Below are 12,791 nucleotides of genomic sequence, written 5' to 3'. Positions count from 1 at the left end.
AAGATGATGGTAGATCAACAAGAACAAGAAGACCATCTGTGAACGCAAATGGTTGAGAGATAAACTATTGTTAGCTGTTCACATGCTACGTTTAGCCAGTGTATAGCGGGGAAGCTCATAGAGCATTGGAACCATAATCCATGACACCCACGGTGCCAGGTTAGCATATAGAATTTAACTAATCATATTGTACCCTTTCTTATGCAAATAGGCTTATAAAATTATTGTATCCCATGTTAGAGACACCATCATGACAACGAACATAGCGGAGACGTTCAACAATATCCTAAACACAGTACAAGGTCTCCCGTTGTGTGTCATAATTGAGCTCACATTCTATAGAACGGCGGACTACTTTCAATACAGTGGTAATACTGCTATAAATTGCAGCACGCGGTTCACACCTAAGGTAGAGGAAATCATATCTAAGAGGAGGAATAAAGCACACTTTCATCGGACAAGGATCTACAACCTAGCCATCAATGAATTCAAGGTCATGTGCCACCGTAGGTACACTTCAGGGTATAACGCAGGGGACACCATGTAGCAATATCAACTTGGGTCTCACGAGGTGAAGTGCACATACAATAAGCCAAAACTGCATCATATCCTATGCTCGCATGTCTTATCCGCTTGCAGGGACATAGACGACAATGACGAATCATAGTACGTAGTACCGTACTTCAGGTTCAATGCATTGAGGAGCACATGGCTTCCAAATATGTGGTCCTTCAACAACGGAACCATCTACAAAGCGATCGAGGGGCCTAAGTGAGCACCTTTTTTCTGAGCACGACGCACAAATCCTGGAAGGTCTAGAGCCATTAGGCTGCAAGGTGACATGGATGAACTGTTGTTGACGGCATATGAAAGTGTATACTTTGCAAACAACTTGGTCATGACTAGAGGACATGCCTGACTCCACAGTAAACTATCAGGTCACTATCCAACTATAATGTATTAGAGTTGTTGCATTTTAGTTTGTTGTTCGAGGTTATTCGCAGTCATGATTTGTATTCTAAATTGTTATTTACCTATTAGTTGTACTACTTATTTTATAATATATCGTTGTTACTAGCATCACATACGATGCTTTTTTATTGAACTATAAAGCTTATAATATATTTTAATTTGTTATTCACATAATTATTGAACTATGAAGCTTGTAATATATTCTAATTTGTTATTCACCTACTTATTGAGCGATGTAGATTAAAATAATTGTCATGACTCATGGTGGTTTTCCCGAGTTTCTTCAACAGTGGTACGACGAGAACCATATGGGGCGGATGATTTTCACATGGCAGCAGGTACCACGATTATATGTGCTTTTTAATTACCACGATAATTTGCTACTAACTGAGTACATGTATTGGGTACCTTTTGCAGTTGCTTCCATTGCGAGCCCAGAGTGTCCACACGATTAAGGAGTTAGACCCTCGATTCCACGAGCGACAAGCACATGCAAGACTACTACCTTCCACTCTTATGATGGCCGGAGCTCCCATGGTGAGTAGTGGCAGGACACCTCTCCCACCAATTGAGGAGTCACTACTCATAGGTCTTATCGACCGGTGGCGTCCTGAGACACGCACATTCCACTTTCCTTTTAGAGAGATGGCCGTAACATTGAGGAACGTGGCCATGCTGACCAGGTTGCCAATCAAGGGTGCATCACTAGTAGTTTCGCTACCAGCAAAGTAGCAGTTGAAGTGTTACGTTGAGGGCAGGAAATTATTTGTTATGTAATACACTTCAAATATTATAGTGCTATTCAAGTTTCATTGACCCTCTGCATCTTGTAGGTTTGGTGTGCAATATGACAAGAAGGATGTTGGCCTCTCTATATCCTAGATATATGGGTCACCACAGTTCAGTCTATACCCGCCGGATACGAATGAGGCTACAGTTTTACAGCACTATAAGGTGTACTTGTAAGTCTTGTTGAGAGTCATCATGTTCTGCAATACGACAAGTGATTATGCTATCCCTCATATTATATGGTTAGCGAGTAAGCTCGCGTCACATCCTTATGAGACGACATCTTACAGTTGGGGATCTGATATGCTAGCTTCCAAATACAAAGGATTGTGTGATGTAACCCAGCGATCAAAGAAGAAATGATCTGTTATAGCCTACCTACACCTCTTACAGCTATAGAGCTAGGAGTACCTCACAGTTTGTCGATGTTGGGTGCTCAAGAGCTACTATCTAGTCTACATCTCCGATAGCATTGTAGATGACATGAGAACTATGATGGGGTATCGGTGGATGCAAGTCAGGCTGGGATCAAGTCAACAGTAAGACAATGGTAGCTACTCCTAGGTGATTAGTGATTTGGACTTCCTTAGCGCCGATCTCGTGGAGTGGGATCCATAGCGTATGGCATAAGTGGTCGAAATTACGATTGGAGGGCTCATCGCATCATATTGTTGACGTGACTTAGACTTATGGATGACCAAATTCTTCATGTTATACATAAACAATGTGGAAGTATATTCTCCTGAGCGTGTATAAAGGCAGTTCGGGTACCAATAGTTAGTGCCAGTACCTCCCCCAAGAGATGTCGGTCGGGCACACGAGTAAGTGTGTTATTGTATGTAGTATTGGTACCTTTTGTGATCTATATTAATAAATTATAATTATTTCTGTCACGTATAGGAGGAGCGCACAGGGGAGCAGAGGCATGCGAGATTGGGCACCTGTGAATGCCGAGAACCTACAGAGGTGGATGGAGTCAGTTGCGGTGGATGTCATCATTTCTGCTGGACAATATGACGACGCCACATACTGGGAATATCTTGTGTGGTACTGTCCAAGCACGTATGCCACCTTACTCAGCGGACTTATAGAGCCAGGCCCGAGACCTTTCCCCGAGGATCATGCCCGCCTTCTTTATTTTGTGGTAAGTGTTGCGGTACTTATAACTATTTTTATTGATTAAACCTTTGTATTACTGACGTGGCCCTCATCTTATATAGACCAAAGAGCCGTACGAGATGCATATGCAGGCGGAGCAAGCTTGTGGGGAAGCAAGTGGGTCATCAACACGGAGGGATCGAAACCCTCTCTGGGACTACATGAGGATGAGAGGGTCCCGCTTCCTGTCTGCTATAGTGGTCCAGGTAGTTGTGTCCCGTGTTAGAGGTGGTATGACATACCATTCATGGACCCCTCACGTGCCTCCCACAGCAGGCGCTCGTCTAGTGCATGTGATGAACCCGTTTGGGCACATTCGCAAGAGGCACCTTCTGCTTCGGAACATCTCGAGGAGTGCACGCAGGATCCTGTGCCCGAGCAATGTACACTGGGTTCACAGGCCCCACAGTGGATATAACCTCCTTAGTCTATGCTGACACATCCGCCTATAGCATCGACTCGTCATGAGGATGTCATTGATTACACGCAGCAGACGCCTGACTGGAGCGGCACGCATGATTTTGAATGGGCTGCTGCAATGCAGGTCACCAGCTCCACCGAGCTCCTCAGCAATAGTACCCCCAATATCCTGATGCACCTAGAGTTCACAGTGGTACCAGCAGGGTGAGCCTTCGGCACACTGGACTCCATCGGAGCACGTTCTAGGGGCGTCCACACTGTCGCTGAGGATCCTTCTTCATGGTGCATACATGAAAGAGTTAGTTGGGTAGGATACACGTTCAATGGGAATCCCACAAGCAGGACGATGATGATGACGAGCAATAGAACATGAGGCAGGGGCCAGTGCAGGCCACTAGTATGAGGGCCACACACCCACCAGACGCGTACACTCCTGGGGATTGCATGCGACGTCACCGTCGTTGAGTCGCTAGTACAGTTGTCCGGTGCAGTTATACTTGTTAATGACACATGTATTATTGACTTTATTATCGTAGTCATTCATATTATGTATCATTCACTGTATCATTAATTTAATTATTTTTAATTTATGTAATGTTTGTCAAATAATTCTAGCACATAATTTATGTAATATTTGTCACATAATTATGATATTTAATACATGTTTAATATTTCTTAAATAATCAGGGATTCGTGCATTGGTGCAGAGCCATAATGTTGAGGTGAAGAATCAAAAAATCTATGACAAAATCTCCAAGTATAGGCTTTCCATGGACACCTACAACGATCCATATAGCACTTAATATCTCATTGCAGGTTGTCCGTGAAAGGAAGGATGGTCCCTTCAAGGAGAGCAACCTAATCTAAGCAGTGACCAAATTGCATGCAAGACCCTTCTATTTTGCATGAACCGCTCCGCTCCAACATATAACCACCGAGGACCTTATGGCCCTCTTGCATGAGCAGCGTCAAACGTATCTCAAGGTGTGTGAACTGGCCCACCATCCTTCTGTTCTAGGTTTCTCTAGGAGGCAAAGAACGATAATGATGTTGCCCAACCAGTATGCATCCCACGTTTAGGTTCGTAATTTCCTATGTGCTCACCCTACTTATCTTTTTTCCATTGATTTAAATGCTCCTCTTTTGTATTAGGCATTCCCGGAAGACGCACAGTTGATCAACAAAGACATCATAATTTATTGGTGATGTATATGCTCTTTGACGGGGTGTCATGCCTGGTTCACATAGAAGATGACGATAGTCAACGAACCTAAGGGGTACAGGGGCGCCCACTACTACTCACCTAGAAAATAATGAGGACGATGAGGATGATGATTTCATGCCTTTAATGCCTCGATGTTCCAGCAGCAATACAGGAGAAGGTTCAATGATCACTGCAAGAGGACGTTCACGCACCACATCAAGATAGCATACAACTGACAAGGAAATAGGGCGTGCTACTACCGTAATAGCTCCAGATGACGATGACAACGACGAATTCATGCCACAACAACCTTTCCCTCCAAGGCCTCCATCTCCGGAGGCCATTGATGACCCTGGAAATGATGTGGATTTGCTGATACCCATCCTTACAACATCCCATTACCACATCGGAGACGACAACCATCTTACCCTAATAGCATTGACTAGCACAGCTGGGATTTTTTTGCTAATTTGTATCGCCACTTTCCTCCACCATCTTGAGATGATCTAGGTATTCAATATCGATGCACTATGAACTATGCAAATGGCAAGCAAGACTATTTATTTTATTTAAAAATATTTGTGAACTATTTGTCTAATCAATGTGATTGTAAGTTTATTATATTAACGTACTATCCAGGTATAATTCTTTCCAACATATGAAATATATTTGTAAACTCAGGCTCTAGACACTCCAATGTATCACTAGCATCTCAGGGACTAATATTAACTACAACTCTAAAATCAACAATGTGATTGTATGAACCGTTCAACTTTGGGATGTGCTTGCTTTATAATGAATGCTTAAAGTAGTCTTTGACTTTGAATTAAGATCAGAGGGATAAATATTATTTCTACATCCACTCACAATCAACAGTTTTCACAGGGAATGCTTTCATAAGATTCTATACCTCCATGCAGAGGCAACAATAACTCATTATTGAACTTTTTGCATAATAAAATGACCACACCAAGCAACAGTTTTTACATGAAATCTCTGTCAAGCATCAATACCATAACTTTTTCAGCTTTCACAGGGAATCCTATGCTCCAGGCCACAGCCAAGCCCATACACTCAGTCCATGCACCAACCGTCAGCCACCATAAATAACCCCACCCTCATCCATAGATAGATCACTCCTTCCTCAGCTCTATCAACTACAATGTCTTCCTCAGCTCCACCAAGCCCACTCAAGAAACATTGAGGGATTTTCATCCCCTATGGGGTCGAACCGCCGATGTGCTTCTGTGGCGATCCTTATAGGCTTCGTGAGTCCCAACACATCTCCTATATATATGGCATACGCTTCTTCATGTGTGCCAACTACTAGTACAATATGTCTCGATATGGACCGTATGAGTACCCACCGATATAGCGACGTATATCACTAATGTGGTACTTTCCGTACGATTTAATGCATTATCTTACTAATGTACCCTCTTGTTTTATTTGTTCAGCCTCCTCCACCTATCTGTGACTTTATGGAATGGTTGGATATGGAGCAAAATGCGCAGAAAAAACGATGGGTCGACATGAGCATGCGGTGGAGGAGGGAAGCATACGAACACCGGGAGTACGAGTAACAGTATGAGGAACTACGGCTCAAGCGTCAGGAGGAAGAATGTATAAGAATTGCAGCGAAGGAGCACGTCGCAACTGAGGCACGTGAAGCAAAGAGGAAAAAGAAGCGGGAGAGGGCCCGTCACGCTAAATTGGGGAACCTCAATACCCTGCGAAAGGAAAAATATCCTATGTGCACTCAGTAGAAAGCATCTATTATAACCCGGTCTATTTTCATTTTCTAAGGCATGTTCGGCACGCTATTAAGTTAGCCTTTAGGCGTACCGTACATGCCAACGTTTGTTATCGTCATCTCTTAATGGTTATGGTTCATTTGCGCAGCGACGAAAAACCACATATCCCATGTATCAGTGTATGTAACATCTATACCATGTTATATGATAATCGTACTTCACAATTATTATTGTTTGATAAATTAGATTTTGTATCCTCACGACGTTACTTCACTGAAAAATTGCATACACAAATACATTAAATGAATAATAAAATATTGATAAAATTACGTTGAAACAAATTTACACACTCACTCATCCAATTCCTTTTTTATTTATTCGCTCATGCCCTGATAAAACTAAATTATGCTACTACACTCTATTTAGCCCTACTATCACCAGTACATATTGCACTTTATAAAGAAAGATGATATGAAATGACACACATTCACTCATCAAGTTTCTTTCTTTATTTATTCGCTTGTGCCCTAATGAAACAAAGTTGTGCTATTGTATTCTATTCAGCTTCTAAATGACACACGACAAGACACGACGTGAGGGAAAAAGCAAGGTCAGCCCGTATTCGGCACTGAGGTGTCGAATACGATGCAATGTCATATTTGTCAACTCATGTGCCGAATATAGGAGTTTTTGTTGTCTTAGGTGTCGAAATCAATTTTTCGATGTTTGAGGTGCCGAATACATATGCTAGATTTGCAATACACCGATATATTATCTATTTTGATAAATACAGAGATATTTGTAACCTATTTTTGGATTTTTGTGTGGTTTAGCATGAGGTCGATGTCAGTTTACAACTGATTTTCTGTGCTTGTAGATCCCTAAAATTCTAAAAACAAAAGCTGGGCTTGTGATACTTTTCTCTAGCCATGTTGTGTTTCTCTTTTTTTCTATAGCTAGCTAGGATATGATGTTTTTTTAAGCAACGTATCTAGCGATAATGTGATGAGATGACAGTGCGAGATGGCGCTCACATGGCAGTATCGCTATGGGGAACGTAATTCGATCTCTGTCTTTGTCCGGACTTAAAGCACCTCCTTGGATGCGGACATATCCTATCTGGCAGGTCCAGGACTGATGTGGTCATGTACAGTATCATCAAACGTAGTGTAATTGACCTGCCTACTCAAATCCTCTTAGAAAACTACTACTAATTTAGCATACGATGAAAATGACAATGTGCATATGTTGCTTCATCTTTACAGTTCGGTAGCTACTGCGTTTTACGCAGTAGATCAAGGTCAAATCAACACTGGCAGACAGCGACTTGGACAGGATCCTAGAAGCAAGTGAGACAGGTAAATCCGGAATCCGATCGATACTGCAAGGAAGAGCTGGGGGAGTATTTTGCAGGCAAGTTGCAACGGTTTTAACGGCCGGCCAACCGACACACACGACCGGGGTGAGTCACCGCGCGTGCAATCCAAAACTGCAGTACGGCTGGCAACGGGGCTAGTCGAGTCGGGTTCTTGTGGGTTTTACACTTAAGATCATCTCCAACCGTTTCCTTCCCTTTCCATCCAAAAATCCCTTCCCGAAGAGATTCCTTTCTCAGATTCGTTCCCTTCAGGTTCCTGCACTCCAACAGCATTCCCTTCCCTGTTACCTTCCCCAACAGAATTGTATTATTTTACTATTTCCTCATAACCGCCACATGGGATACAATACGGCTACAATACGTTGTATGAATACAATGTAAAGTTTTTTTTACGGTGAGTTTGAAGATGGTTGTGCCTGGAACCCAACATTTTTTCGCGAGCAATGTTTGTAGCACTTTATTCTCGATTTTATTGTCTTCCCAAATCCGTAGAAAAGATGTGCACGTGCGCTACCCGTTTCATGGCCGCATGTAGTATTTTGTACATGTCTTTTGTAAGTACACGATACATCTTTTGATAGCATATCGGTAGTACCTTCGTGTTTACGAGCCTTCCTTTGCAAGGCAGGAACCACATGCCTGATGCCTTCGTGGGCACGAGCCTTCTCGTGGAAGGAACTTGTCACATGGCTGGTAGCTTGCATGTGAAGCTAGACGGGAGTTGCTTGCTCGAGAAGACTGTCCTGGCTACAAAAGAGGGGTCATCGTGATGTCGAGAGGCACAATTGCGTCCACATTCCACACTTACACAATGACCTCATTTACGTCTGGAGATCAGTTCATGTTCTCATCGGACTCGAGCGACGATGAGGAAGAATTGATGATGATGGTCGCCATCGAGGAGGAAGAGCTTCGGACCCAAGGTCGCACCCGTCATCGGGGCTCAGTCCTAGGACATGCGGTCATAGATCGTGGGCACCAGGAAGGTGCTGCAAGGCTATTTCGGGACTACTTCAGCAACAACCCAGTGTATGGTGATATACTGTTCCGTCGTAGGTACGCGCATCTTCCATACAAACACAATTGCAGGTTGTCTTTGGTTACTAACGATTGTGCACCCTATCAGGTTTCGGATGAGTCGGGCTTTGTTCTTGAGAATAGCCACTGCTGTGGAGAACCACGACCCATGGTTTCGCCAGAAGAGGGATGCCACTGGGAAACTAGGGCTAAGCCCCCTTCAAAAGATGACAGCTGCCATACGGCAACTGGCATATGGAGTCAGTGCTGACGCAGTGGATGAGTATGTTCGGATTGGGGGTAGCACAGCGATGCTTGCCCTGACAAAGTTTGTGGAAGCTGTTGTCTTGCTTTTCTCCGATGAGTACCTACGCTCTCCCACCGCGGAGGATACTGCCCGACTGTTAGCCATCGGCGAGCAGAGAGGGTTCCCCGGGATGCTAGATAGCATCGATTGCATGCATTGGGTTTGGAAGAACTGCCCGAAAGCATGGCATGGCGCGTATACCGGTCATACGCGCAAACCCTCTATAGTTTTGGAGGCGGTTGCGTCGTACGATCTATGGATATGGCATGCTTTCTTTGGAATGCACGGTAGTCTAAATGACATAAATGTTTTGCACCGCTCTAACATTTTCAGCAGGCTCACGGACGGGACTGCCCCTCCTGTGTCGTACACCATAAACGGTACCACGTACGACATGGGCTACTACCTAGGTGATGGAATTTACCCCGAATGGGCGACTATAGTGAAGCCTATCCCATCACCAAGGGGGAACAAGAGCGTGCTGTTCTCCGCCATGCAAGCAGCAGTTCGGAAAGATGTAGAACGCGCATTTGGCGTCCTGCAGTCGCGGTTCGCTATAATTCGGGGTCCAGGAAGAATTTGGGAACAACGCACACTACACAACATTATGACCGCTTGTATCATAATGCACAATATGATAATTGAGGACGAGAGAGGCGGCACCGATGTGGATGAGGTGTTTGAATATATGGGCGAGAAAGCGACAATCGAGGGTCGTGATCCAGACCAAGCCGTGCTCCAATACATAGAAGCAACTGAAGCAATTAGGAACCGGGCTATACACCACCAATTGCGTGATGATTTGGTGGAGCACATATGGAGTCGCCATGGAGCTCAATACTGAGGCAAAAAGGTTCCGCCCAACTGTACTGTCTTCATTCGAATGTCTCTTTAGTAATGTTCGGTCTAGTCGAAGCGTCTTCATTGTAATGTGAGTTTATGGTATTTCAATTGCAATGTAAGGTACCGATAAATTATGAACTCTTTCTATCGTGACTGTGGCCCTATTGCACATACTGATTGAATCGAGAGATCGATGACACATACTCAGGGCTACTCCAAACAGGTCGAAACAAATACTGCTCAGAATGTACATGCAAACATGTCCGCTGCGATGTACAAGCAGGTGACAAACGCAAAAAAAATACCGAGTTCTAGTCCAAACACAAGCAAACCCAAGCTGTAATGTAGCAACGTCAAACAAAGGAGTAGTTCGAATTTAACACACAAGTACATAGAATGTGGATATTATTAGGCCCAAGTAGCAACGTCAAACATTCGGCCGAACCTCTACGGGTTATGTTCTACGGTAGTCCATCGCGCTAAGATCTCTGCTTGCCTCTTCCTGTAGTACTCTCTCAGGGGACCAGAAACACTCTCCAAGTCAACCTTCATTATACGCTCGTCCTGATCATTTACTTGAACGGATGCCTGCAGACGCATGATAGAAATTTGCTCCTTCTTCAGCTCCACCATAATCTTCTTCGTTTCACTCATCTCAGCAAGTTGAGTTGCATACAGCCCACCAGACACGGTAGGCAAAGAAGAACTGGAAGCTGATTTCCGCGCACGGGCCGCTTTAGCTGCCTCCCTTCCAATGGGCCTAGGAAGATCTGTAGAGGCGTTTGAAGCTGCGTCGGTTGGCACTTCATTGCAGGGTGTTGGGTGGGACTGTGCGTCGGCTACCTCCTGCACCTTCTGTGACTTCGTGGTCTCGTGCGCGTGCCACTTGGGATGGTCTGTGAGCATAACCCAGCAGTGCGTATAAGCAAACGGCTTCCCCTCAATCCCCTTGTACGCTGTGCAAGCCCGTGCCATCTGCGAATCACAAAAGAATGACACAATTCGTAAATGAAAAAGACAGCCTACCTATTTGTGATCAAGCCATACACATACTACAGAAGTATAAGCCTACCTATTTGTGATCAAACCATACACATACTACAGAAGTATAAGCCATCTAGCACGCCATGCAATCAGCCATGAACACTAACTTAGGTGACCAAGTATAAGCCTACAACAAGACATCAGCAGCAATAACTTGATCTGAAATAAGCCTACAACGAAGACAGCAGCAGCAATGTGTACTTGGCAAGGTTGGTGGCATAGTCCTGACTAGTATTGTATGCTTAGTTATAAGTGAGGTTGGCAACCACTAGATAGAGTAATGATAGACATATATATCACTTAGGTTGTTTATTGCATTACTCACTAGATTAAATCGTTGGTCGGCATAAAGAAGCAAGAAAAAGGGCAGAATACTGGAAGCAAGAAAAGGAACAAAATGCTGACAGCACTGATATTTTGAATTACACTCAATGCCTTATACTTAATATTTGGTCCATTAAACCATATTATGAAGCATAGTTCTTTTATCTATGTATTTTCATTTTTTCCCTTTTCACGGGCACAATTGACAGGAGGTGCAATTATCCTTGTTCTTTGTGTTTCTATGTGAGAACATGACAAACCTTGAAGAATCAGAAAAACTACAAAAGAATACAAGGTTTACCAAAACTGGTTCCTTGGTCCCACTTGAAGACAGCAGCAGCAATGTGATATAATTCTAGTCAGAATTAAGTACGGCTAACTTTATCTGAAATATGTGTGACATCATTCTAGGCAGTAAGCAAAGTACAAATCAGACTTATGTACCTTGTCCCGCTCGTTGGTCCCACTTGGATTGAGCTGCTCCACCTTCCGAACTTGAACTGCAAACTTGCTAACTGCGTCCGTGATGACCTTCATGTGGTTGATCAAAGCCTTATCGGATCTAGGCATCATTGAAGGCTGCCTGAACGTGTTGAAGTACTTGGTGATCCTTCCCCAGTACGTATCTTTTGACTGATCAGTTCCAACTATAGGGTCCTGGCTGACGTTTAACCATGCAGAGACGAGTAGCTCGTCCTCCGCATCTGTCCACTTTGTTCGGTCCATCTTCGGGTCCGCCTTCTTCTTCTTCTTCGCAGTGGTCACCTTCTTCCTTATCTTGCCCTCACTACCCATGCTGAACTGCCCCACCTCCTCCTCCGGAACAGGGTGCACATCGGGACTTTCGGCAAACACAAACTGCCCCATCTCTGCCCTAGCTGCAACTGAGGACGATGCCCCCTGCATTTGTGGCCCGGACCATGTCATCCGCTGCACTCCGTCCTGAAGAAAACTCTCGTAGAATGGATCCATGGAGAACCTGCACAGGACAACACAAAACCATTACAATTCATAACTGAAAAAATGTTGAAATGCAGAACTGCAAAAAGGTTTAGATTCTTCACTGCAAAAATGTTTAATTTGAGAACTGTTCAAAGGTTCACATTGTTCGGTGCATCAAGGTTTACTCCTGAACAACCACTCCTGGACTGCAAAAAGGTTGACTCCTGCACAACAACATGATGTACTGCTACCTCTGTTTGTAATTAGTGAGGAAACACGCACTGTATAGCACAAATTTGCAAGGCATTCAAGCAACAAAATCAAGCATTCGAGCTAATGTCATTACTTCATCAGCCCACAACCATTCCTGGTGCATTGCCTGCATTACAGGTTCATGGACAACTGAACAAAACTCTAGGACCTGCCACAGATCATAAACCATTCATACTAGATTGCTTCACTACCATTACCATGACGACGGATATGTCTTACGCAACAATGATTACAACACGGAGGAATACAACAGTACAAGACAATTAACTAGAGGTCAACCATTTGGGGACCGGCTACCTCGACTTCACAGATTCCCAACAATTAGGTAACAAACACCATACCCAACTAAAGCCTCCATGAACGAGC

General features: G+C 44.0%; 1 protein-coding gene across 1 annotated transcript; it reads left to right on the top strand.

The window, feature by feature from the left end:
- Positions 1-2,686: 2,686 nt before the first annotated feature.
- On the top strand, positions 2,687-9,843 carry LOC133885018 (uncharacterized). Its single transcript, XM_062324647.1, has 4 exons — positions 2,687-2,905; positions 2,982-3,125; positions 8,514-8,731; positions 8,802-9,843. Exons 1-4 carry the CDS (start codon positions 2,687-2,689, stop codon positions 9,841-9,843), a joined length of 1,623 nt encoding a protein of 540 aa, XP_062180631.1.
- The last annotated feature ends 2,948 nt before the right edge of the window (positions 9,844-12,791 follow it).

The sequence above is a fragment of the Phragmites australis genome, chromosome 1 (assembly GCF_958298935.1).
Source record: "Phragmites australis chromosome 1, lpPhrAust1.1, whole genome shotgun sequence".
In the NCBI taxonomy this organism is placed as follows: Eukaryota; Viridiplantae; Streptophyta; class Magnoliopsida; order Poales; family Poaceae; genus Phragmites; species Phragmites australis.
The sequence above is the reverse complement of the archived record's forward strand: the minus strand, read 5'-3'. Positions and strand labels throughout refer to the sequence as shown.